Below are 27891 nucleotides of genomic sequence, written 5' to 3'. Positions count from 1 at the left end.
AAACAAGGCTTCATCTCTGCTGGATTGGGCTTGGTGCTAAGGCCAGATCCTGGCACCTGTGTTTCCTTTTCCGTCTTCAAGTAGAATAAAGAAGCTTTGTGTATATAACCTTTTGTGAGTTCTCACTTTCCTTATTTTCTAGAGTTTAATACTTTTCTTCATGTAAAACTTTCTATCACCAATAGCTGTACCATTGTATAAGCTTTCCCAAATTTGGATTGTAAACATTCCTCACTTTTGGCAGCTTGTGGCACAATAGACAGTGTGCTTGTCTTAGAATCAGGAAGATCTCGGTTCAAATCTATCTTCAGAGACTTCCTGGCTATGTGACCCTGGACAAGTCACTGGTATGCTATTTGCCTCAGATTCCTCAACTCTAAAATAAGGATAACAACAGTATTTGCATCCCAAGGCTGCTGAGGGCATCAAATAAGGAATATTTGTAAAGTGCTTAGAACAGTGTCTGGTACACACTTGGTGAATCACAAATGCTTTTTAAACCTCTGTCATGTAGAATTACTTCCATCATTCAAGGTTCACCTCCAAGGCCATTTCTGATATGAGGCCCATCTTTATCTTTTCAGTTGCTGATATGTTTCCTCACCAGCAACCTCTGGAAATTATTTAGTATATATTTTGTAATATCTGTGTTTCTGTCATTTTCCCCCTGAGAGAATATATGTTAAGAGAGTAAGGATTGTTTCTTTTTTCCTTAGTATGACTAGCCCCTGCAGTGATGGAGAACCTTTTGGAATTTTTTAGGGAACCAGTGCAAATGCCCCACCCCACCCCCAGACTTCAAGCCTGTGACACAATTGTATGCCATGCCCCACCCCCAACTGTGTGCCCTGCCCTTTAACTGGGTGCAGTGCCCCACCCAGTCATGCATTAAAGGGTGGGGCTGGGCTATAGACTGGCCAAGTCAGGGTTGAGCTCCACAGGGAGGTTCTGATGTCTCATACCCTAACCTTGTGTTTCAGGCTACCAGCCCCAGGCCAGCCTCACTCTGCCCCTGCAATGGTGGAGGGAGGCTCAAGTGCCCCACCTCCTATGTTCAGGGGAAGAGGTAGGCTCCCAACCAGTGAAGCCAAGGGCCTGCACACTCCCACAGCGAGGTCTCTGTGTGCCATCTTTGGCACGTGTGCCAAAGGTTCACCATCATGGCCCTAGAGTAATGCCTGACAAAAAGTACTAAACAAATGGCTGCTGAAGTACTACTACAAATAGTTAGGTGAGCAGTTCAATTCCTTAGCTGCTAACTATATAATGTTGGACAAGCCCTATAGAAGGACAATGAGCTAGTACCAGAAGAGAGCAGGAGGAAAGAGAACAGCCTGGAGATAGCTATGATCAAAGAGGCAATAAAGAAAGACATAGTGGCTGTAGGGTATAATATATTACGAATAGTGACTTATCTTATTATAAAGATTAGAATAAAATGTTTTATTAACAAAATGTAAAATGGCAAAAGAAATTAGTCTATTCCTGTAGCAAGAGTAAAGAACAGTAGACAGGTAGTCTTTGTGCTGGTGCTAAAAAAGTCAAAAGATGTTATTTTTAACATTCTTTTAAAATTTTTCTTAGTCAATAAACTGATTTAGGATAGAGCAAAAATGGCATCTTAGTAGGAGAAAGCCTAAACCTTTCTGACAATTCTTCCAAACCAATCTTTAAAAAATCTCAAAACAACGGAAATCAAAAACCAATGGCAAGAAGGTGTGAGGGGGTTCTCCTGCTGAACACAAGCTGAACGCTAAGTAGAGTGAGTTGATTTTCTTCAGATGAGAGGAAATAGGAAGCAAAAGTGTACAAAGAAGAGTGCTGACTGACTCATAAGATTCCACAATTGGGTTTAGGCTAACTTAAGGATCGCAGGATGGAGCCAACAGCAGCAAAAGAACATCTCAGATGTACCCCATAAAGTTTCAGGCCCTGGCACCAGCCTGCAGTGAGGCCCAGAAGACCATAGCACTGGGCCCTTTCAAGCCTGCCCTTTGACAGTATAGACTTAGCACAAGGGTAAAACAGGTCATAAAGCCAAACTCAGTCAGCCAGTCAGCAGCAGAGGAGACAGATTCAGCAAGCAGCTTTCAGAATTCCCAGTTCACAGGCAAAAAAAGGTTGGGAAAACAAGAAAATATCAAATGAAACATTAAACTCTCAAAAATTTCTATGAGAACAAACAGCAAAGCACAAAACCAAAGGGAGATGGTGAGATCCAAGCAACCACTTTCAAAATTAAAACAAAACAAAACAAAACAGAAATTGGTCTAAAACTTTGAAAGAACTTATAAAGGAATTAAAATATCAAATAGGACAGGTTAAAAATTAGAAAAAGATATGAAAGAAATGCAAAAAGAAAATAAAAGATGAAAAAACAAAATTAGTCAAAGTGAAAAAGAAATCACAAAAATCCAATGATGAAAAAAGAGTTGCTTAAAAATCAGAATTGACCTACAGTAAAAAGAGGTAAAAAACATCCAATGAAGTGTACCATGAAAAGGAGAACAGAAAAATGGAAAAGGAGGAAATGTCATGGCAGAAATTCAATACTTAAAAATTAGAATTGGAAAAATAGGAGTAATGACATCATGAGACATCAAGAAAAAATGATACAAAATAAAAAGAATGAAAAAATGAAGAAAATATGAAATATCTCACTGAAAAAACAATAATCCTGGAAAACAGATCCAGAAAATTTAAGAATTATTGGACTACCTGAAAGTCATGATTAAAACAAAAAAGCCTAGACATCATATTACAAGAAATTATCCAAGAAAACTGTCCAGATAATCTTAAACAAGAAGTTAAAATAAAAATAAAAATAGAAAGAATCTACAGATCATTTACTACAATAAATCCCCAAATGACACCTCCCAAGAATGTTTATAGCCAAGGGCAGAAGGTCTGAGGGCAAGGAGAAAATACTGTAAGCAGACAGAAAGAAACAATTCAAATATTATTGAGACTCAGTCCAAAATTACAAAAGATCTGGCAGCTTCCACTCTGAAGGACTAGACGGTATGGAATATGATATTTTGGCAGGGAAAGGAACTTGGGTTACAACCAAAAATCACCTGACCAACAAAATTAACTATATTTTTTCAGGGGAAAATACAGTCATTCAAAAAAATAGAAGATTTCCGGGCATTTCTGAAAAAAAGACCAGACTTAAACAGAAAATCTGATATCTAAATGCATAATAAAAGTAAAGCATAAAAAAAGTAAATACAAAAGAAAAAAAAATTTAAGGGTTTCAATAAGGTTGCTTGCTTATATTTCAATATGGAAAGATAATATCTGTAAGTCTTAAACATTATCATCGTCATAGTAGTTTGGAGAATTTTCAGAGGTTGTGGCAGTAAGCTGTTTAGAATGCTTTGTTGTTTATGAGAAACATATTTGAGGCAGGTAGACATACCCAGGGTAAAGGCTAAGAGGCTGGAGTAAAATATATTGGGCTTCAACTGAGACAAAGAAGGCAGAAGTAGCAATCATGATCTCAGACAAAGTTTAAACAAAAATAGATATGATTAAAAGAGATAAGGAAGTTAATTACATCTTGATGAAAGGTAACATAGACAATGAAGAAATATCAATACTTAACATATATCCACCAAATGATATAGCATCCATATTTTTAAAGGAGAAACTAAAGGATTGTAAGAAAGAGATAGATAGTAAAACTATACTAGTGGGGGATCTCAACTCTCCCCTATCAGAACTAGATAAATCTAACCAAAAAATAAATAAGAAGGGAAGTGAACAAAATTTTGTATAAGTTAGATTTAATAGATATCTGTAGAAAATTAAATAGGGATAAAAAGGAATATACCTTCTTTTCAGGAGCACATAGTACATATAAAGATTGACCAGGTACTCACAACCAAATGCAGAAATGCAGAAATAACAAATGCAACTTTTTCAGATCATAACACAATAAATATTATAAGTCAATAAGGCCTCATAGCAAGGCAAATTAATTGAAAAATAAGTAATATATTCTTCAAAACTGGCGAGTTAAAGAACAATTCATAGAAATATAGTTTTTATTGGAGAGAATGACAATGAGGAGAGAACATATCAAAATTTATGGGATATAGCCAAAGCAGTACTCATGGAAAATGTACTCCTGAGTGCTTATGAGAGAGAGGAGAGAGAGGAGAGAGAGAGGAGAGAGAGAGAGAGAGAGAGAGAGAGAGAGAGAGAGAGAGAGAGAGAGAGAGAGAGAGAGAGAGAGAGAGAGAGATGATCAATGAATTGGGCATGCAAATTCTATAAAAAGAACAAATTAAAAATTCCCAATTAAAGACTAACTTGGCAATCCTCAAAATCAAAGATGAAATTAATAAAATTGAAAGTAAAAGAACTATTGAACTAGTTTATAAGATGAGTAGCTGTGTCTATGAAAAATCAAATAAAATAGAGAGACTACTGGTTAATTTGATTAAAAAAAGAAAGAAGATAACCCAAATTCCCAGTATCAAAAATGAAAAGGTTGATTTCACTCCTAATGAAGAGGCAATTAAAGGAATTATGAGAAGCTATTTCAAACAATTATATGACAATAAACCTGATAATCTAGGTGAAATGGATTAATATTTATAAAAATATAAATTGCCTAAATTAACAAAAAAGGAAACAGTATACTTAAATAATCCCAGCTCTGAAAAAAAAAATTGAAAAACCAATCAAGGAATTCCCTAAGAAAATATCCCCAGTGTCAGATGCATTCACAAGTGAATTCTATCAAACATTTAAAGAACAACTAATCCCAATAATTAACAAGTAGTATTAACCATTTGCAAGTATCATCTGCAACAGGGATAAATTAGAAGTCTTCCCAATAAAATCAGGAGTGAAGCAAGGATGCCCATTATTACTTAATACTGTACTAGAAATGCTAGCAATAGCGATTAGAGATAAAAAAGAAATTGAAGGAAATTAAAGTAGGCAATAAGGAAACAAATCTATTATTCTTTGCACACGATATTATGGTATACTTAGAGAATCCTAGAAAATAAATAAAAAACTAGTTGAAATAATTAAAATTTTAGCAAAGTTGCAGGATATAAAATAAACCCACACAAATCATCTTTTTTCTATATATTTCCAAAAAAACTCAGCAGTAAAAGTTAGAAAGAGAAACTCCATTTAAAATCACTCTACACAATATAAAATATTTGGGAGTCTATTTGCCAAGACAAATGCAGGAATTATATCAACAAAATTACAAAATACTTTTCAAATAAATAAAATGAATCTAAATAATTGGAAAAACATTAATTATTCATAGATAGGCCAAACTAATATAATAAAAATGACAATCCTACCTAAATTAATTTACTTACGTAGTAACATAACTATGAAAAAACTATTTCATAGAACTAGAAAAAATAATAGCAAAATTCATCTGGAATAATAAGAAGTCAAGAATATCAAGGGAACTAATAAAAAAAATGTGAAGGATGATGGCCTAGCAGTAACAGATCTTAAACTGTACTATAAAGCAATAATCTGATATTGGCTAAGAAATAGAAGGGTGAACCAATAGAATAGACTAGGGTTTAATGACCTCAGCAATCTGGTGTTTGCTATACCCAAAGATCCAAACTTTTGGGATAATAACTTGCTATTTGACCAAAACTGCTGGGAAAATTGGAAAACAGTATGGTAAAAATTAGATTAAGATCAATAGCTCACATCCAATACCACAATAAGATCAAAATGAGTATATGATTTAAATATAAAAGAATGATATTATAAGTAAATTAGGGAAATGTAGAAATGTTTACCTGTCAGATCTTTGGAGAAGGGAAGAATGTGAACAAACAAGATATAGAGAACATTACAAGAAATAAAATGAATAATTTTGATTATATTAAATTTAAAAGTTTTTAAACAAACAAAACCAATACAACCAAGATTAGATGGGAAGCAATGGACTGGGAAAAAATTTTTATAACAAATTTCTCTGATAAAGGTCTCACTTCTCAAATATATAAAGAACTAAGTCAAATTTATTAGAATCAAAGGCATTCCTTAATTGACAAATGTTCAAAGGATATGTATAGGCAGTTTTCAGATGAAGAAATCAAAGCAATCAATAATCATATGAAAATATGTTCTAAATTCCTTCTGATTAAAGAAATGCAAATTAAAACAAACCCATGGTACCACCTTATGCCTATCAGATTAGCCAATATGACAGTAAAGAAAAATAATAACTGTTGGAGGGGATGTGGCAAAATTGGGACACTAATGCATTGCTGGTAGAGTGGTGAATTGATTTGACCATTTTGGAGGGCAATTTAGAATTATGTCCAAAGAGTTATAAAATAATGCATATCTTTTGATCTAGCAATACCACTACTAGGTCTGTATCACAAAGAAGTTTTTTTAAAAATGGGGATGAACTGCTTTTTACAAAAATACTTATAGGTACACTTTTTTTTGTGGTAGCAAAAAATTGGAAACTGAGGGGATGTACTTCAATTGGGGAACAGCTAAACAAATTGTGGTATATGATGGTGATGGAATACTATTGTGCTGTAAGAAATGATGACACAGTTGATTTGTGTAAGAACTGAAATGACCTACATGAACTGATAAAGAGTGAAATAAGCAGAACCAGGAGAACATTATACACAGTAACTGAAACATTGTGGAACAATCAAATGTAAGCGACATTGCCACTAACAACACTACAATGATCCTGGACAATTCTGAGGGCCTCATCAAAAGAATGCTATCCATCTGTAGAGAAAGAGCTGCTGGACTAGAAATGTCGATTAAAAACAGTTGATTTATTCCTTGATTTTAGGGTAACAAGATTATTCACTTATAAAATGAATAATATGTAAATATATTTTGTGTATTAGTACATGTAAAACCTGGGATGAATTGCTTGTCAACTCCAGGAAGGCGAAGGGAAGGAGGGAAACAACATGAGTCATACCTTTGGAAGGTATGACTTACGTGTAACTTATGTGTAAATTTCTTATTTAAATAAAATAGAGATGAAATTAAAAAAATAAGAATTCAATAAATACTTGGCATATAAAAATTTAATTTAATCTTAAAAAATTCCAAGTTCTTTTCCTCTATCAGTTCATGTAGGTCCTTCCCTACCCATTGAAGGAGCAAGCAATATGATATCAGTTATAGATGTGGAGTCATGCAAAACATATTTCCATATTAGCCATGTTCAGTTCACTGGGCATAGATCATCTAATAAGAGGATATATGGAGTGTCATGGATAAGCACTTCATAGGATAAGAAACCATGTATATATCCTAGAGTGGTAGAAGATGTATCCATATCAATAAGTTGATAGATTCATCAAAGTAATGAAGTATCACATTACAACCATCAAAAACTAAAATGAAACCAAAATTCCATTTTAATGCTTGCTGATGAAACCCAGAAAAGATGGAGAAGCCTATTCTTGGAAGTTATTATACTCTGGGGCAGTGGTATCCCTAAGTACCTAGTCCAGTTTTTTACCTAGCAACACTTAAAGAACAGAAATCTTTCTTCTTAAAATGTTTAAACTGAAAGGAAGAATTAAATATTTAGACACTTTTTTTTTCACCAAACCTTACAAATGTAATTTTTATGTGTTAATTCTATAGTCAGCAATTGGGTAAATTTTAAATTACATAAATTAAAGGGAGGGTAAGTGTTTTTGACAAAAAAATTGAGTTAGTTGAAAGGGAAATTTTTGATTCCTTCACTGAGGTTCATAAACTTGAGTTTTGCAAAACACATAATGATGGCAGATTTTGCTAAGGAAGAAAAAGGTTTTCAATGTAAATCAAATCTTCACATTAAATTCATATTTCTTCTATCTATTCCTTTATCTCTAATCACATGAATATATCCTAGTATAGGACCTCATCATTCCTTGCCAAGGCTATTGCAACAGCCTCCTAATTAGTGCTCCTGCCTTGAGTCCCTTCTCTCTAATACACACAGCTGTCAAATTAATAATAATGTCAAATTAATGCTTCTATAACAGTTCTGACCATGCCCCCTTTCTCCGCTCAAGTAGATGTCTGAGCTGCTCCCAACTACTTTCAAATAAAACCCCCACTGCCATTTGGCATTTTAAAGTCCTTCAAAATCTGGCTATAAATTTTCCAGATTAAGTACTCATTTTTCTCCCTCACACACTCTAGATTCAGAAAAGCCTACTTATATTTCGGTCATGTGCTCTCTATATCATATCTCCCCTCTATAGGTTTCTATAAGCTGTCACCACACACAGGACACTCATTCTCAATTACTACTGAGAACCTCACTCTCTATTCAAAGCTCAGCTCAGTGTCATTTCCAAAACACTTTGCTTGATGCCTGCAAATATTAACACTGCCCCCCACCTTCCTCCACAGAAATTATTTTGCATATACTATTTACTTGTCATGAGTTACAAAATAAGCTCCTTGAGGGCAGGCACTGTTTTTATTGCTGTATTTGTATCCTTAGTTTGCCATAGTGTTCAATGCATAATAACTATCTACTGAATCAAAGAGTTATTTTTATTTCTCCAATTAAACAACTCCAAATGAACCCCCAAGGAGTGGAAAGCATGCTATAGTGGATAGAAAGTCAGGCATTAAGCCAGGAGAAAATGGATTTAAGTCTTTCCTCTGACACATATTGGTTGTGTGACCGCAGGCAAATGATTTAAATTTTTAGTGCTATAGGCAGTTTTTTAAGACTGAGTTGAAAAGAAAGTACCAATGTGCATTCAGAAAGGGAGTTACTTCAACAAGGAGTTCCTTATGACAGTGAAATCACAGGTCCCATCCTTCTTCTGTATTTATGGAGGGGGAAAAAACATTATATGTAGGGGAGATGGGAAAGAGTGAAAAAGCAAGAGGGAAGAAAACAAAAAGTTACATATAGCACCTCCTAGATGCGGAGAGTAGCTAGAATTGATAAATATACATTCCTTGAGCAATAAACTTCTGAAATTCTTGCAGTACTAGTAGAACTGAGCAACAGAGAATGGTTCTGATCCAGATCTAATACAGAGAAAGAGTAAACAATTACTGCTTTTGCTAATTTCTCCACAATAGCTGATAATGTAGTAAGTCTCTGGAAACAGTGGTTTCCTCACCTTCAGCAACTGTAAGCAGGTTCCCCAATTCTGTTGAGGAATGGTACTGTACAGGTTCAGAATTCCGGACATTCGCCAGTGGCAAAAAAGGATCATAATCAGAAGATGAAAGGTCAGCCAGAGTCAATGTGTAATGACTTTGTTGAGTATATGTGCTTGAGCCAGAAACACAACAGTGCAAAACCTATAAAAATAAAATAGAAATTAAGGTCACAGATGTAATTTTAAAATATATACCCAAATAAAAAAGTCAGAGATATGCATTCTACTTTATAATAGTTAGAAAAGTCTAATGTTAACCATTCAAGCAAGTACAGTCAAGATCAAAGGAGAATAAAATGGAATAACAGATTGTCTTTCTATGGCACTATAAACGCATTCTCTGAGCAAGAAGATGCCGAAGTCTTTGCTCTACAAGAAAGTAATAGGAGCAAAATGTGAATAATGAGAGACAACAGCCTTCTGGTGTATGTGTATTATAGAAAAGAAATTACCCATAAATTAGAAATGGAATTGAGCTTTAACAAAATTAAACTAAAGGAGATAAAGATAAAGATAAGATTATAGCCTTTCTAATTCAATTATAGTCCAAGAAATAAAATCATATCCATTGTGAGCGAAGTACATATATACTTAGTGATACCAAGAAAAATGGCATATATTAAAAAGATCCTAATCTAAAATAAAAAATAGATTGTTGGGGGAATATACATGGTAGTTTTGATATATCTTTTTGAAATTCTAATATTTTTAAAAAGCTAAGTAAATTAATTTTGCATAAAATCTTAAGAATTTTTAAATCTTTAAAAGATGTTAAACATTAAATTTAATATGATAATTAATATATTAAAGTAAAAAGCTGAATTCCTTCTTACAGAACTTATGATTTGTTATCCACATTCATTGAAGAATTTGGATTTACAATTCTGTGACTAACTAAAATCATAAAATAGCAATGGGAAAAGTACAGCCAAAAAACAGTGTGATGCTATTAAAGCAACACTTATTAGCACACATAATTAACTTAATGTTATTTAGAAGTCATTATTATTAAAATGAAAGAAACTCTAATAAAATAAACTGGTATCAAGGTTAATACTACAAAAAAAAGTCATGTCATTAAAACTACCCTTATTCTTTCAGAGAAACAATAGTTGAGTGCTTAGATTGTACCTTATACATAAGGATTTTATAAATGTTTACTTTAAGTGATGTAAAATAGCTTCATTTAGTTAATTTATATCAAAGATGTAATTTTACATACATTAAACCATAGGAACAAAAGGGGATCAATTGATTCTAATTTAATGAATCTCTAATTTAATTTTTTAAACCCTTATCTTCCATCCTAGAATCATTACTATGTATTGATTTCAAGACAGAAGAGTGGTAAGGGCTAGGCAATGGGGGTTAATTGACTTGCCCAGGGTCACACAGCAAGTTAAGTATCTGAGGCCAGATTTGACCCTAGGACCTCCCCAGTCTCTAGGCCTGGCTCTCAATCCACTGAGCTACTCAGCAGTCCCATCCAATTTAATTTTTTAACATTTAGGTAAAAAATCATTTTAATATTTTTTATTTTGTTCTTAAAACATATTAACTATAATGAGTATTTCCACAATCAGTCAGTATTTATTCAGTGTCTAATATCTGTTAGAACATTTACTGGGATATAAAAGAAAGGGAAAAAACAGTCCCTGACCTCAAGAAGCTCACAATCTAATGGAGGAGACAACATGCAAACAACTCTACAAGTTATAATTGAGATAATACAGAAATAATCAACGAATGGAAGGCACTAAAATTAAGAGAGATTGGTTTCAGGAAAATGTAGTTTCAGCTGGATATTGAGAGATCAGAGACAAGGTTGAGGAGGGAGAAAACTCAAAATATGAGACATTCTATGCTATATCCCTGACAGCAACAGGAAGAGCTAAAGAATAATCCACTTACCCTATAAATGTAATCTAGTAAGGGGGCTCGAGATGAATGATGATCTTCAAGAACAGTAGATACTTGATGCATCAGGGTTTTCATTGGCAAGGCCATGCACCAATCCAATAAGCAGAGTAAAAGAGAAACAATAAACTGTAGGAAGAAAGGGAGAATTATTTAAGAAATGTTTTTTATCATGCCTGAGCATAATAATACATTTATTTCTGGCAGTGGAAAAACATTGGCTATATTAGGATTACCTACCTTCTTATCTGTTTCTACTGATGAGTATTCAGCACTTGGTAAAAGAAATGCAATTGTAGCCACAAGAATCTGCAAAGCAGAATAACAATTTACTGTTAAAAAAATTAAAACCCTTGTTTTCTGTCTTAGAATCAATACTGTGTATTAGTTGCAAAAACAGAAGAGCAGTAAGGGGGTTGAGTGACTTGCCCAGGGTCACACAGCTATAAAGTATCTTAGGCCAGATTTGAGCCCAGGACTTCCCATTTCAAGCCTAGCTCTTAATCCACCGAGTCATCTAGCTGTTGCCACAGCAACAATTTAGAATTAAAGGTCAAAAGATATTGTCACAACAAATGTAATTGCTTAAATTCCTGTCAAACTTGCTTCCACTGGAAAAAACATTAGATAAGCAGGGAGGGAATTTAGGGAATACAAATAATCATGAAAATTGATAACAGACAATGAATTGATAACACACTGCTTCATGTAACCAACAAATTTCTGGAGGAGTTTTTAGCAACTGGGTACCAGATGGGAATGGGTATTTGGGCTGAGGGATATTTATGCAAATTAAACATCCATGATTGAAGTCAGGCACTTATGTACTCTCATAGCTGTGTGTCTACTAATAATCTGCATTATACCCACAAATTATTATTATCAAAGAGGTTAACATTTTTATTAGTAACTTGATTAAAGGCATACATTGAAGATGTATCAAGTTTGCAGACAAAAAAAAAAACAAATTGGGGATGAGAGTTAACACATTGAGTGACAGGATCTAAAAAGATCTTTGCAGTTATCTGGACAAACTGAATACAGTAAATTAATTTGGATAATGAAAAGTCTTTCAATTGTATTATGATAAAAATCAATGGAATCAGAACAAGATAGATTGAGGTGTAGCTAGACAAAAGTTGGCCCAAAAACCATATGAAAGTTTTGCTGAACTATAAACTAAAGGCAAGAAATTTAATGTAACATAAACTATATTATATCATTTCAAGAGATAAAGAGGTAATTATTCTGCCCTAACCTGTCCTAGTCAGGGAGCATAAGGAATATTGGAATGAGTTCTGGGCACCATATTTTAGACTGTACATTAGCAGGGGAATGTTCAGAAGAGGGAAGTCAAGAGTGAAGGGGCTTATGGGAATGTTTAGTGAGGAAAAGATCTGAGGAAACATGATAATTATTTGTAAATATTTTAAGATTTATCAGCTGGAATAGTGATTAGACTTGTTCTGGTAGGTCACAGAGGGCAGAACTAAAAACATTGGGTAAAGTTATGAAAAAGCACATTTAGGCCAGATGTGAGGAAAATCTTGCTAACAATTAGAGCTATACAAAAGTAGAATGAATTTCCTCAAGAGGTAATGGATTCCCCATCATTAAAGGTCACAAATCAAAGATCGCATGGCCACTTTGAATATTGTAGAGAAAATTCTTTGTCAGGAATGAATGGAACTAAATAGCTATTGAGGTCCTTCCTAATTTGAAAATCTGTATTTCTCAATTAATCTTGTCAGTATGAAGTAATCAAATTTTTAGCAGGAAAATTTTTTCTAAGGAATAATCAAGGAAAGATGAAAATCTTCATTATTTGGACAATAAGGTATCTTCTCAAGTAGAGGCATCTTATCAGCTGCCTAGTATTTACTGGCATCATTTAAATTACTTTCAGTAAACATAAAGATATATTTACAAAATATATATTCACTTTAGTTATGTCTTTTAAGCTCTACTAATAAATTCTACTACTATTTCTTTAATATTCATTAGAATCAAGCTGAATTAGAACCAAATTAATTTAAAATTATATATGTATATTTTTACATACATACATATGTGTAAACACACACATATATGCTTGTTGACTGATTTATGCAATACAAAAGTAGAAAGAGCTGCCTCAAAAGACATGAGGTTTTCTCTCTTGAGGTCTTTAAGCAAAGTATGGATGACCACTATTGGTGCATGCTGTAGGGGGAATTCCTTCTCATGTATGAGTTGTAGTAGGCCTTCCATAATGTCCTTTTCTTGGAAAAGTTATGTGATCCTTTTCTCAAACTACCTGTATACCTTGAGCTATACAATATGCAATATAAAAAGTAAACAGTTACATTTTAACACTGTAAAAATTAGACCTACTTCAGTAATTTTCCGTGGCAGAGAATTGTCATACTTCTGAAGCTTTTCCCAATAGGAAACGAGCATCTGAAGGATATCACAAGCTACCTGAGCCACTACCTTATTAGGAAACTACAAAAGAAAACAAATACTAAAATCAGCATCACATAATAGAACACACATAAATGTAAATATACTATTGTTAGTGAGAATCTTGCTCTGAAGACATTTATATTGGGGTACAGGGAATAGGATTATTCTTTTACATCACATATTACTTTGCCAACAAAATGATATTGGTTATAAGTAGGCTCTTTTTTATTACATGCATATCTCTATGTCAAATGTTACAATTAGATTTATAAAGTATTGCATCCTATACATTAAAACTTGAATAGTATCTTCTAATGCCAAGGATTTCTAAACTTTTCCATGTCATACTGCCCTAGAGCAGTTTGGTGAAGCCCATGGATTCCTTCTCAGAATAATGTTTTTAGATGCATAAAATAAGTAAAATTAGGTTAAAATTTAGTTAAAATTTTAAAAAAGGAAAAAAGTTTCATGAGGTTCAATTTAATAAAGCTTGCTCTCATTAAGAAAATATTAATTACATCTAAAAATTTAGCATATAATTGCCATAAACACCAATATTTTTATAGCAGCACTTTTTGTGAGAGCAAGATTTATAAAAAAGTAGAAGTTTATTGACTATAAATTGATTCAATAAATTGTGGGACATGAATATAATTGAATCTAACTGTGCTATAAGAAATTATGAATATGATGAAAACAGAAGCACAGAAAGATTTACATTGATACAAAGTCAAATAAATAGAGCCAAGAAAACAATATAGACAATGACTACATCAATATAAATAGAAAAAAACCACAAAACAATATTAAAAAGTGAATGCTGCAAAATTATAAAGAATAAGTGTGGCTCCAAAGTAGTGTTTATAAAGTCCCAACTCACTCCTTTACAGAGTTCGAAGGTTCATAGATGTGGTATATTTCATGTATCTGACAATGCATAGTTTTAGAATTTAGGCTTAATGAAATAACATGTGAAGAAAAATTAACTTTAGAAAAATCAAGAAATATATTGTTCTTATACTTCAAATCTAAATGTATACATACTGATTTCTGATAAAATACACAAGTAATACCCACTAGATACATGTGACAAGAAACTCAGAAAACATTATTTCATTGCCAGATACTTTGAGTAACATAATACTCATTCCTTGGTGCTTAAGTATTTGTGCAAAAATGTAGCCAGGGCTTTCTGGTAGTAATGTATGTGTGTCTATTACTAAACAGAGAGAGGCAAGAACTTAGTATTATATAGAGATCATAGTTATAAAGATGGAAGTAACCTTAGAATTCACCCATGTTTGACTCCCTCAGTTTTCAAATGAGGAAAGTGAGGTATAGAGAGGTTTCATTATGTGCTCATGGTTGCAAAGGAAACAGTAAGGAATAGAACCAAATTTGAACTCAAGTCCTTAGGGCTCCAAATCAGGTGTTCTTGCTCTTGTCACCATATCACAATATCCATCAATATAAAATATACACAGGTTAAAGGAGAACAAGAGTTAATACATTTCCATAATGTCTTCAGTTCCCACCATTTGACTGAAATTTCTGCCTACAAGATTACCAAAGCTAAAATCCTTGGTCTCTTGAATCTTCATTATTGCTGCTTTTTCTGCAGTATGTGAAAACATTGTTGACTACTTTTTTCTCAATACTCTTTCTTTTCTAAGATACCATATGACTGCTCTATTACGATTTTAATTTCACTTTTGATCACACAAACCCTAGCCTCTGGTGTATTGGTGTATCTCAAGACTTTAGCCTGAAAGCTTTGTTATCATTAGGGCCCACAGATTGAATTATCATCCTTATGCAGAAATTCCTAAAAGTATATGTGCAAGTGTTCTTCCCTTCTGAATTTCAAATTTGACATGCCAAAATAGAACTCATTATCTTTTCCTCTAAACTTACAACTTCTTTTTTGCCTTCCTGTTATCCAGATTTGTAATCTAGGAATTATCACCGACTCTTCACATATGCTTACATATTCAACTGAAAAGTATTACCAATTCCAACCCTTTAATATCTTGCTTCCTTCCCCTACTCCCTACTTATATCACAATACATATTCAGGTCCACATTACTTCTAAAGTAGTCAACTAATTAGTATGTCTTCTGTATCCAGTAATTTCTTTTCTAATCTACTTCACATAGCTATCAAATTGATATTTCCAATATTTGATGTTCAATCACAACATACTATTATTTCAAAATGTTTTCTTTGGCATTCAAAGCCCTTGAAAACCTGTTCATCACTGTTATAAGTAAGAGAGCAGATAAAGTGGGTCTGCAAGGGAGATGGAGATTCAGGGAAATGATTCTAGAATGTGGAGGAAAAAGGGGAAACAGTTCACTGGGCTTTTGAGCTGGGTCATTCTCTGGTTTTGACCTGGAGAGACTGTCTACTTGCTATTGGCTATTTCTACCTTATCTTTTCCATTGTACCTGCTTCCCTGTTGGCTGGTGATATCTACAGAGCTTCCTGGTATGATCCTGAGCCATCTGTCTGTAAGATTAGGTCTGAGGTCCATCTGGATCCTGGGTCCTGTCCTGCCAAACTGCCATAACTTACTACCTCTATTACCATCAAAAGTGGGCTATTGGAGTTAGTGTAGGTTTATTTATATTAGGGTCTGGGAGCTTAAATCTGTGAAGAATACTGGTGACAGGACATTTAGATCTGGGGGGTTTAGGTAGTTGACATTAGCTTAGAATTATCCAAATCCCCTTTTCACCTTCCCTAGTTTAATAAATCCAACATCTGTCCCTGTTATACAGAGGTCTGTGTTTGTTACCTCAGGACAAGCTCTGCCTGGACTGAACCTGTTAACCTGTCAGACCACTGTTGGCTGTCTCAAAACAGTTATCCTTATGATAATGTCCTACAACTAAACATCTAATCCTATCCCCAAACCACCTTCCATTACACCACCAGCCCTTTCTATTCTTATACCTCATACCCTACCATTTATTTTTCAATCCAAATACATTGACTTCTTTATAATTATTATATAAAATACTCAATAATCTCTAGGCTTTAAGTATGTTCACCAACTGTTTATCTTGGTAGCCTCAAAAACTATCATAGAACATGACACATAAAAAGGACTTAAAATTTCTTGAATAAAGGCATACTGTCAACTAAATTTTATTTAGGTGACAATTTAAAAATATTTTTTAAATTGTGTTAAAAAGAATTCTAATTTCCATAGTTCAACATACACCTTTTTAATAATTCTGTTTGAAAAAAATCTAAGAACTCTACTTCTGTTGTATTACAAAATCTAGCTTCTGTTAATCTCTCCAGATTTAGTCCTTTCTTTTCCATTTATAGATTCCCAGTTCTGGTCAAACTAGACTACTAACAACTCATTGAGTATGTCACTTTAATCCTTTTCTTTGGACCATGAAAAGATGGATCTACTAATTGTCCCCATGTAGAATGCTTCTTCTCTTCATCTTTTCAAAGAATTCCTAGTTTCCTGTAGAGCACAATTCAGGTACCCAATTTCCCTCAGTAGTTAGTACTCACCATTTCTTGAGGTTACTTTCTGTCATATTGTACATATTTTATGTTTAATTAATTGTTGCATATTGTATTCTTATAACAGAATGCAAGCTCCTTTAGAGCTTGATAAAAGGTCTTTTATGTAGTAGATGCTAAATAAGTGTTTATTGAGTCAAACTGAATTGCAATGGGATAGTTTCAAAGCCAGGGACATTTCAGTGATAATCCAAACTCATTATCTTCCATTTGAACTTTCACATTTCTTTAGAAGCAAGAGATTATTACAACTATTGCCCTTACCCCTAAAAAAAATTCTGCTATATGAACAATTCTTTAATACATTTGAAGTGGCTTCTAGGCCACATCTGTACAAGACATAAGATTTTCATTCTATGCTTTTTAAAAAATTCCAATGCTTTAATAAAATGAGTAGAATTTTGAAATTCCATAATATGTAAAGATGTATTACTATGTCTATTGTCAGCAAGACAATTTCTAAACTGTAACCATTTTACTCATAAATGATCTATCTATACCTAAATAATTTTGTCATTGTTTCTATGCCTCTACTTTCTGAGTGCTGATTCGGAAGCTAGGACTTCTCATTGCTCAGATCCTTGCTAATATGAGCTTTTCATATTGGGGAAATGGTGAATGAAGGAATCTGAGAGCAAACATTAGTGTCACCCTAGCTACCTTATGGGCTAATAATGTTTTGTAGACTATAATAGGGGAAAATACAAAAAAAGTGAATGATAAATAACATACAGCAGGCCCTGTTCAAGCTTCAAGTGGACTTTTACCACCCGGAAAACACTAATTATATGTTAAAATCATGAGTGAATACCTTTAAAGTTGCACCTAGGACATTGATTGAAGCCTTTACTTTTGGATGGTTTGTATACTGAATGAGCTCTTCACATATCCAAAGTCCAAGGCAGCATACGGAAATACATCTTTTTAAAAAAAAAAAGAAAAAGAAAACTTTTTATGAAACTTGCAAAATATTACTGGTATGTTTTAAATATATTTGTGTATAATAAAAGAGAAAAAAGGACTCTCTATAGTCTAATTTCCAAGATGGATATAAAATCTGGCTCTCATTATCATGTAAATATTTAATTAGTAAAAACAAATGGTATAGTGTATTAATATTGATGACACAAATAATATATTTAAGCAGAAATGTATGTTCAACATATTTTATATGTATGACAGAAAATTTAATTCAAATACTATTTCTTTTAAAAAATCTAAAAAAACTTATTTTTGTAAGTTTTCCTTTAAATAATAAAACTTTAAAAAACAACAAAACCCCATACTTCTCCTTCACATTCACATTTTAATGAAACTAAGATTCAAAGCACATTTTAGGTCCTCTTTAAAAAACTAAACACATAAGATATAATATAGCTTTTTCTTCAAGCCACATTGTCCTTTTAAAATTATTTAAATACCTACAAAAGTCATCTTTAACTGTAATATTTTAAAATCATGACTTATTTTCTTTTTTAATAACTAGAAAAATTTCATGTCAATTCTTCACTCTCACAAAATAAGTTCAAAAGTTTGTTCAAAGATGAGATGCCTTTCTGATTGAAAAAAAAAATTTAACCTATTATTTGTAATCCTATTACTACTTTTAGCCACTTTTTATCCAAATAAATAATGTATCTGTTAAGTTCCACATGTCATATCATTTGAAAATGACACATTATATTCAGTTGTTGAATTGTTTTGAGGTTCCTTTTTCTCAGATTAAGCTGCTCCTTAGATTTGACTTTCTCAAATAGTCATACCTTAATTTAAATATATTAAAATGACTAATATAGAATAGTCTCCAAATAAATAAATATATAATAAATGAAATAAATCTCCAAATAAAAATCCAGTATAAATTTTAAATAAAATCTCCAAATAAAAATGCAGTATAAATTTAAATTAATAGCCTAATATGACCCAAATAGGTTACAAAGCTAGTGTTAGTACAATCTCCATTTTAGTATTTATAAAAGGTTTCTACTGTACTTGTAATCCTGAACTTTTCTTCTTATATTACTCAGTAAGTCTTTCATCTACTTCATACCTTGTTTTAGAACTCATTTTAACAGTATTCCTTTTGGTAATTTTATTAATGGTTGCTTTTAAATTTTACTTTCTGGAAATTGTGCTTCTAATTCTTTCATTTTCCATAATTTTCTATACTATAATTTTCATTAAAATTGCTGTAATTTAATTCAACTCACTCAATCTTGTCAATTTGCAAGATTTAAACATCTATTTACCTTTTTTATGGAACAAGTTCTTTTCTAAGTTTATATATATATATATATATATAAATATATATATATATATAAACATTCTGAAATTTCCTCACTTTTGTTAACAGTTATTAATTCTTCAACAGTGTTCATTTCAATATCAACAAGAATACTGCCTTTATTATAAACACATCAATTGCTAATACCAAGTGTCTTGTTTGCCAAATATCATAAGTAGAGGTTTCTCATTTCCTAAAACACTGGCATTAATCTGAGCTCCAGGAACATTCCATACTACATCTAGAAAGGACCCAGAATTTTCAAAGTGAAAAAATTTTTATTGACTCTCTCTGAAACATAAAGTAAGAATGATAGCATACTTCCTTTCCATGACTACCTTGTATCTTTTTTCCCTTATAATTTCTCACCAGTTTTCAAGAAGTTATGTCCTAATATTATTCTAAATCTTACACATATATTTCATTGGAACCTCATGGATTTAACCAACAAAATCTCATTTACCGATAAATAAATATTAATCCATTTTATACCTATATTTTATCTTCCAAATTTGTCTGTTATCACTACTGATTACTAGGCTTTCAAGCTTATTCTATAAAATAAATGGCTAACTATGAGATTTCCATTCTTTTTTTAAATTTTGGTTATTATTCTTCACTATTGCCAGTTTCCTACTTCAGCTCATTGGTTCCCTTTTAACTTCACTTCCATGATAATAGCATTACTTCAACAGAACTTTTACGATCATTCTTTGTTTTGTAATTCAAATACAACCCTAAAAAAAGAACTGGCATGGAAAAAACATCTTAAGAATTCATATGTACTGGAAACTAATGGCACTATTCTTTGCCAAAACCATATAGTGCAAAATTATTTTAACATTTGAATAGTTTCTGATTATATTTTGTAAACCTTAAAATTTCTTAGACTTATAAATGTTAGAAATTTCACCATTGGGAAATTTCATACTTGGAAAATTTCTTACTGATAGTGTATTGGAATATGAACCCCACTGGCATGGGAGGTTCCTCCTCCTCCCTTCTTAAGATTACTTTAGGACAGAAACCTTTTGCTGAACAATGGAAAGGGCTTTGACCTATGCTTAAGCACAGAACAGGAATTTCTTTGAGTCATGATTGATTTTAGAATTGATACAATAGAGATACTTGGAATGACAGAATCAGGTCTTGGAAAATACAATTTCCACCCCACTCAGTCCTAACAGGATTTAGGAAGGGCTGCAGCATAGATCAAAATTTAATTATTTGAGAATATGACCTCCAACAGACATGTGCAAAGCCCAGACCTCTGGGCGGTCCTGGGTTAAGCTAGAGCCACCATTGGCACAGGGAAAATGATGGACAGTGATTGGTAGATGTGAGAACTGAGGGGAGGGAACTTGGATGGTTTCCTTAAAGAGAGAGGGGTCTGAGGACTGAGGGGGTGGTTGGAGAGTTTTGGCTCTGAGAAGCTTGCTCTGAAGGAAGCTGAAGGTGGGGGCCTCTGAGACTGTTTCTCCATTTTGGTCATGTGAGTAATAGGGACTGATCTCTTTTCTTTGCCCCAGCTATCTAAGGGCTTGGGCCTTTTGGCCCAGCCTAAACAGAAGGGGTATTTAAGCCCTATTCCCTTCTCTCCCCTTTCTCTCTCCCTCTCTCTCTCTATCTCTAATTCCTTTCTTCCTCCTGTCTGTAATTAAACTCTATAAAAGGTTGATTGCTGACTTGAGTTTTCATTTAGGAATTACATAGCTGAATTCCTTGGCGACCTTAAATTAATATATATCAGTCTTTTAAAAGTGATTTCCTTGTCACAATTTAGATAGCTTCTTGACTGATATAGATTGTAAATCCACTAGGCCAGTGATGGTGAGCCTATGGTACATTTGCAAAAAGGGCACACAGAACCCTCTCTGTGGGCATGCCTGCCATTGCCTACCACAGTTCATTACTAGAAAGCCAGGAGGACATGGGGCATAGTTGTTCCCCTGCCCCCCTCTACACTCCATAGAGGACATTACTCACTTACCTAGCCCCTCCACCCAGCAGTCTAATGAGAGGCCTTCCTCCTCCGCTGTGTGGGATGGGGGGTAAGCACGGCATGGCACTCAGTCTGGGGGGGTGGGTGGGGCTAGCACTCCATCTCTAAAAGGTTCACCATCACTGCACTAGGCTTTAGTTGATAATTTTCATAACTTATTGGCTCTCCATCCCCCTTCCCCCCCTCCCCAAACTACCTCCTGTCAGCCTGTGTGGAGGGTGCGGGAAATTTCAGATAATGAATCTGTTCACAGTGAGCTAGTCTGTACCTCCCTGGTTGGTAGGACCTACAAGCTTTTCCGTGATGCTGCATAGTACTTGAAACTCTAGGGTCATAGGAATAATAACATGTTGTCAAGGCAGTGGAGATAGGAGTTTAGTGGAGATACTGGATAACAACATACCAAATCATAATCCTTGCTGGAATTAACTGATAAAATTTGTGAAATGGAGGCAGCTGAGTGGCTCAGTGGATTGAGAGCCAGGCCTAAAGACAGGAGGTCCTGGGCTCAAATTTAGCCTCAAACACTTCTAAACTGTTTGACCCTGGGTAAATCACTTAACCCCCATTACTCAGCCCTGACTGCTCTTCTGCCTTAGAACCAATACATAGTATTGATTTTAATGTGGAAGCCTTAATTAATTAATTAATTAAAATATATTTTAAAAATTTTGTGGAATAATGAGGTATAATAATCTGTACTCCTCTGAATTTCTTCACTGTGCCACACAAATCTCTTCATACCAGAAGTTCAAGTCAGTCCTAAATGTTGCAACTCAAAAGTTTCCACCCTGCTTCCAAACTCCCTGTTTGGATGTTACTCCCCCTCCCCCTCCCCCAAAACTTCCTTTTAAGGAAGGTGTCCAGGCCACCATCTCTCCACTTCTCATGGGGCTTCACTGTCCTGGATTTCTTCATTATGGCTCCATGATAGATACTTTTCCTTCCTAATCTTTTCATCTTTTTTTTTTTTAATATGCTGTCTTCCCCAAAAAAGGACTGTACTTCTTTCCTGCTTGTATCTGTATTCCTAGTACTTAGCACAGTGCATGTAAGAATATAATATATGCCTGGTGATTGAAAGACTACAGGAAGCTTCGGTTGTCAGGATTATAGCTGAGGCAAGAAAAAAAGTAAAAGTTGTTTCATTTTTACATACCACTAAAAATGGTGGGTAACGAGGTAGCACAGTGAATAGAGGCACCCAGCCTAGAGTCACTAAGACCTTAATTCAAATCTGGCCTCAGACATTTACAAGCTATATGACCCTAGGCAAGTCATTTAACCATGTTTGCTTCAATTTCCTCATCTGCAAAATGAGCTTGAGTAGGAAATGGCAAAACATTCCAGTATCTGTGCCAAGAAAACCACAAATGGGTTCATGAAGAGTTAAATATGACTGAAAATGACTAAATAACAACAATAAAATTGTATTAAAATAATCACAGACAGTTCATTATAATTAATACCTTTTTTATTAATATCATAGATATCCTGGGAGACAGGATGACCTAGTTTCAAGTCCTGCCTCTGATACTTACTGGATCTAGGATCCTTGGGTCAAGTCACTTACACTTGAAATGTTCCAGGTACCTTTATGAAACTATGTCCAAATTCCAGTACAGTTAGCAATCTGAATTGGTCAGGAATTTTTCTGACCAAACAGTTCTATACACGATTTAAGTAACAGATCCAACTAAATCCAAATTGCCATTATTATTTGACAACAAAGTTTACCTACTATTTTAGACTATTTAAATATTTCAAATCCGATCCTCCATGTTTCACATTTTTCACGTAGATTTATAAAGGAAAAATATTGCATTAAAGTATAGTTTGAGTATTTTGGCAATAAATTAGTCTTTCTTTCTAATTTCATCATTCTTGCCAACCTTTGCATTTAACAATTTACACAAGTCCCAAACCACTGATGATTCTTATGTTGAGGAAAATTCTCCCACTGGGTATATTCACTCATTATTTTATGAACTGACTTTTTCAGATTATCATTTAAACTAAGACTTCTCTTCCATTGCTTTGTGGACACATTTTGATCATTTAGGACTTTTAACTTTTTTTACATTACTTATCTATTCAAGTAAGGCTAGATAGCTATCACTCACATTCTTATACCCTCTAAGCAAAAAGGATGTCTAACTTCTCATGTTATACTAATAAATATTAGCCACAATGCTTAAGTAGATGCCAAGTATTATCTCTTACGATTATATTTAATTACAATCTTTAGAGATATTATTTTCTTCCTTTGTCTTTCGGTAATTAATAAAAAATAAAACTTATTACTTTGTAGTTGGTTTCCTCACTAATTAAGTAAAAACTTCTTTTAGTACATTTAAACAATAAGATAATGGAAAAAAGATTGTCTTTTTAAAATCACTCTTAATTAGAAAGGAAAAAAGTAAATCAATTTACTTTTGGTTGGTTATTTTCAACATGCATGATATGCAATATGCAACAAGTTAATAAATAAAATATAATTTATAAAGGAGAATTTTTGACTCAAAATTTTAAAATTTGATTTATCTACAGATTTTAAAATTTGACTTAATCACGTCAATATAACAGGCTAAAGAACTTAAAATATTTGTCATCTTTAAAAGAAGCTATTTAAAATATTTTAATGATATTTAAATGAACTAGCTTTAGTTAAAGATGTCATTTCAGATGAAACTCTTTACATGGCTTAAATGTTTAAATGGTTTACCTTCTATTCAACATTTACCTTGCACCTTCACATGGCTCATCTGTTGCATTCTTCAATAAAATATTTATGAGGTAATTCTAAAAATATAAAATTAAAGAAAATAAAAGCTTTGCTTCATTTTTTAAAGACCATGTACAATTTATTATTTGCCAGGCATCCTCAAACTACTATAACACTGGGGATTTTAAATAGGATCTATACATGAAGGACTCAAAATGAAATAAATGACATTAAAATATAAATTAAGTATGGCCTTTGTAAATGGGAGAGTAACAAGGTGTGTAGAGCTAAGAATGAGTAAAGATATTTAGACCATAAAAAAATTTAGGTAAGAAATACTAATTTCCCCATTGAGGAAGGAAGAATTAACATAAATATAATAATTTATTATACTTACATACCAAAATTTTTGTAGCATTTGTGTTAAATAGAAAGGCATTTTTTAAGACTAAGAAAAGAACGTTCTTTCCCTTCAGGGCCCCAAAAGCAATATGCCATTTATATAATTTTAAAAACATTTTAACATTTTAAATTATCTTCAATAATAAAAAGGTGGATATTTATCCTTAGTCGATAATAAGTCGTTGGTTTGACTACTGATACTAGAGCATACAATTAGAAATGCTCAAGAAAAAAGGAAAACAGTCATAATGAAAAGTCAAAATGAAACAAAAAACCACAAGCCACTTAGATATCTTCAGGTATAAGTAGCAATCACTGCTTATAAGAAAAAATGGCAGTCCTAAAAATATATCCTAAAACATCTCAGTATTAAAAGTATAACTTACCTTATTTTAAAAATTCTTATTTTCTCTCAGTTTATAAAAACATACAAGCACAGTACATATAAATGTGTTAATAAAAGGACATATTTTAGCAAATTTCAAAAAGAGCATTGATATTTTCATTTACTTTGATGTCTTCAGATCCAGTGATGACTTCATCAATTTCAGGAACTGACTGAAGTAATGGAATTTTGGGGTAAATGTTGGGAAAGCAAACAAGAGAACCCAAAATGGTGTGAGCTTCTGAACGTGGGGCCTGTAGAATTAAAAAAACATTTTTTAAAATATATACAATATAAACTTCATAAGACTCAAACATAAAAAGCTTTGAAAACTTTTAACAAAATAAATTTTGAATCTTCATACTTTTTGTTGTAAGTTTTTTTATTGTGACTCACCAATACTGATGTGTATTAATCATATTTAATAAATATTTAGTAATTGTCTCCTCTGTATCAGGCTCTGTGTTAAGTGTTGGGGATACAAAAAGAAACAAAAGACTATTCTTGCCCACATAGAGCTTACATCTAGTGGAGAAGCAAAAGTAATAATAAGAAAAAAATTCAGGTCATACGTGACTGAAAAAGGATATAGATTAGTTTTAGTGAGGGAATTTTCCATCCTTGGAATCAGGAAAACCAAAATCCAAGTCCCACATTTGAAACATATTAGCTGTATAACCCTGGATAAGTGATTAACCTCTCAATGATATGTTATATTTGACACAATTCATCTAGGCAATTCTCTAAGATAATTAGATGCAGAAAAAGTGCCAACTTTGAATCAGTAAAGGGGTCTTCTTTCCGGTCATCCTTATACCAATGAAAGGACAGATCAAGTCTCTACCCTTATTCTAAAGAATAACATATTGAAACCTATGTATTGAACTGGTTTTAATGAAATAGTAAAAAACAAAACAAACAGTAAGTGGGCAAGTCCAGTAGGGTTGGTTGGGTCAGCTATGGTTTTATGGAAATATACGAATAACAATTACACAGCATAGGAAGATTTAAGTGGTTTTCAATCTGCATTGGTGGAATGGATTGCTTTTAATAATAATATCATGCATCTTATAAAGTCCTGAGAAGTTTTGTTCAATTTTACTTATTTAATAACACTTCAATGATCAGTGATTTCATGTCTTTGCATAGATTCTTTGAATAATCCACTAATTTTTCTATAATGTAGTATAATGATTAGCATTAATAATCACTGATCATTCTACCTCATAAATCAAATTTTATGAATTATTGTGCTTGAAAATATTTGTTCTCTTGATAGTAAATAGTCTTAAGAGGTGAAAATAAAGAATCTTAACCAATCCTTAATCAATAGGTATACAGACCATGACTGGCACAATATTCAAAAGCCTATTTATTACTTGGCCAGGTATGACACACTTTGATTTTGTTATAATGAGGTATCAGAGCAAGACTATAAAATTAAAATTAAATTAAATTATAGCACACCATTTTTAAAAAAAAGGAAATAGTACATCTGGTTAAATATACTACATATTTATTCAACTAAAAATTTTAGAAGACAAAAAGAAGAATCCTTTTAAAATAAGAAGTATGATTAAATCTAGATATAGTAAAATACATTTATAAAAATCAGAGATTTCATAAATTCCAATTTATAATCAATAGGAAATATATGGGATGAATTGTTTATATGTTAACAGGAGGGTAATAAATAATAAATATCTACCTAGAATATTGATATTTTCAAGAGTCACAGATAAAAGATAGCCCATGTATCTTTTTTTTTTTCATTTTTGTAGTCTAAGAAGACAAAAAGAAGATGGACAGGGGACTATACTGTGAGAAGTATCAGTTTTTTTTCTTCACCTTGGATGATATTTTATTTTGCACTTTGTATATTAATCAGTTTTGAATTCTCTTAGGATCAGTCATGATAATAGTAACCGATTTTCTAAAGTCTGAAAACAAGTTAGAAAATTGTAGCTAACAAGTAAAGCACTTCAAGACCATGAAGTAAAATATGTCACAAAACAAAATGGAATTGCATGATTTGTTTCCTTACAGTAAAAAAAAGGGAAAGAAAACATTATGGTGTAACAAGAGGTACATAAAATGAAAACTATATAGCTTTGTTAAAAGAGGTGGGGGAAAGGTCACCATATGAACCTCACCTTCATCAGAAGATAAAGGAAGATTGAATACAATTAAATACACATGCCCCAGCACATATATGGAATTTCCAGTAAAGAAATACAGTTAACAAAGGAGTAGACACAAGTCTAAGAGAGAAGTCATGAATAAAATAATCTTGAATGGTGTAATAAGGAATATGAAGAGGATTCAAAGGAAAGGAAGAAAATACTTGGGATTCAGGGGCAAAGTAGGAGTTGTAACAAAGAAATAATAAGAGTGTTTGACTTATAAAATCACAAGTACTGGAAAAATTCACTATCTTTTAAGAAGCCTGTGGTATTTGTAAAGAGGAAGATAAGAGTAAAAAGAGGAAAATGCATAAAAGGATAGGATAGAAGGAAATACACATTTAACAATTATAAATCTGAATGTAGAACAGGATGATAATAGCAGAAGAATTAGAAAACAGAATCAGAGGTTATTTACACAAACATCTAAAGAACAAAGATTCAAAGATAGTTAAAATAATTAGTTGGAGGGGACTATGAGGAAAATAAAGTTATCCTAATAAACTACTACTACTTCTACTATTATTATAATAATAATTCTCAAAAGCAATTTTGAACTATATCCAGAAAGTTAACAAACTTTAGATATTCTGTGACCCAGAAATACCACTAGGAAGCCTATAACCCTAATGAGATCAAAGATATTTCACAATATTTATAGAAGCTCTTTCTGTGGAAGCCCAAAATTGGAAAGTAATAGCCTGCCCTATTGGGGAGTAAACAAACTTTAGTATCTAAATATAATGGAATGTTATTTTTCTGTAAGAAACAACAAAATTGAAAATTTTAGAGGAAATTGTGACGGTCTTTATGAAGTGATGAAAAGCAAAATGA

The 27891-nt window shown here is 32.7% G+C and overlaps 1 protein-coding gene across 5 annotated transcripts in view; it reads right to left on the bottom strand.

Annotated features, from left to right (window-relative positions):
• Positions 1-27891, bottom strand: part of RALGAPA2 (Ral GTPase activating protein catalytic subunit alpha 2) — a 544635-nt gene that overhangs the window by 175285 nt on the left and 341459 nt on the right. For all 5 annotated transcript variants that reach the window (XM_007476631.3, XM_056813837.1, XM_007476632.3 and 2 more), the window contains 7 exons: positions 25000-25128; positions 24106-24164; positions 17888-17996; positions 13458-13568; positions 11325-11393; positions 11079-11213; positions 9126-9309 (listed from right to left, as the gene is read on the bottom strand). In XM_007476631.3, coding sequence (XP_007476693.2) covers positions 9126-9309; positions 11079-11213; positions 11325-11393; positions 13458-13568; positions 17888-17996; positions 24106-24164; positions 25000-25128 — 796 coding nt within the window. The remainder of the gene's footprint in view (positions 1-9125; positions 9310-11078; positions 11214-11324; positions 11394-13457; positions 13569-17887; positions 17997-24105; positions 24165-24999; positions 25129-27891) is intronic.

This window comes from Monodelphis domestica, chromosome 1 (genome assembly GCF_027887165.1).
Source record: "Monodelphis domestica isolate mMonDom1 chromosome 1, mMonDom1.pri, whole genome shotgun sequence".
Lineage (NCBI taxonomy): Eukaryota > Metazoa > Chordata > Mammalia > Didelphimorphia > Didelphidae > Monodelphis > Monodelphis domestica.
This window is presented reverse-complemented; position numbering and strand designations above follow the sequence as displayed.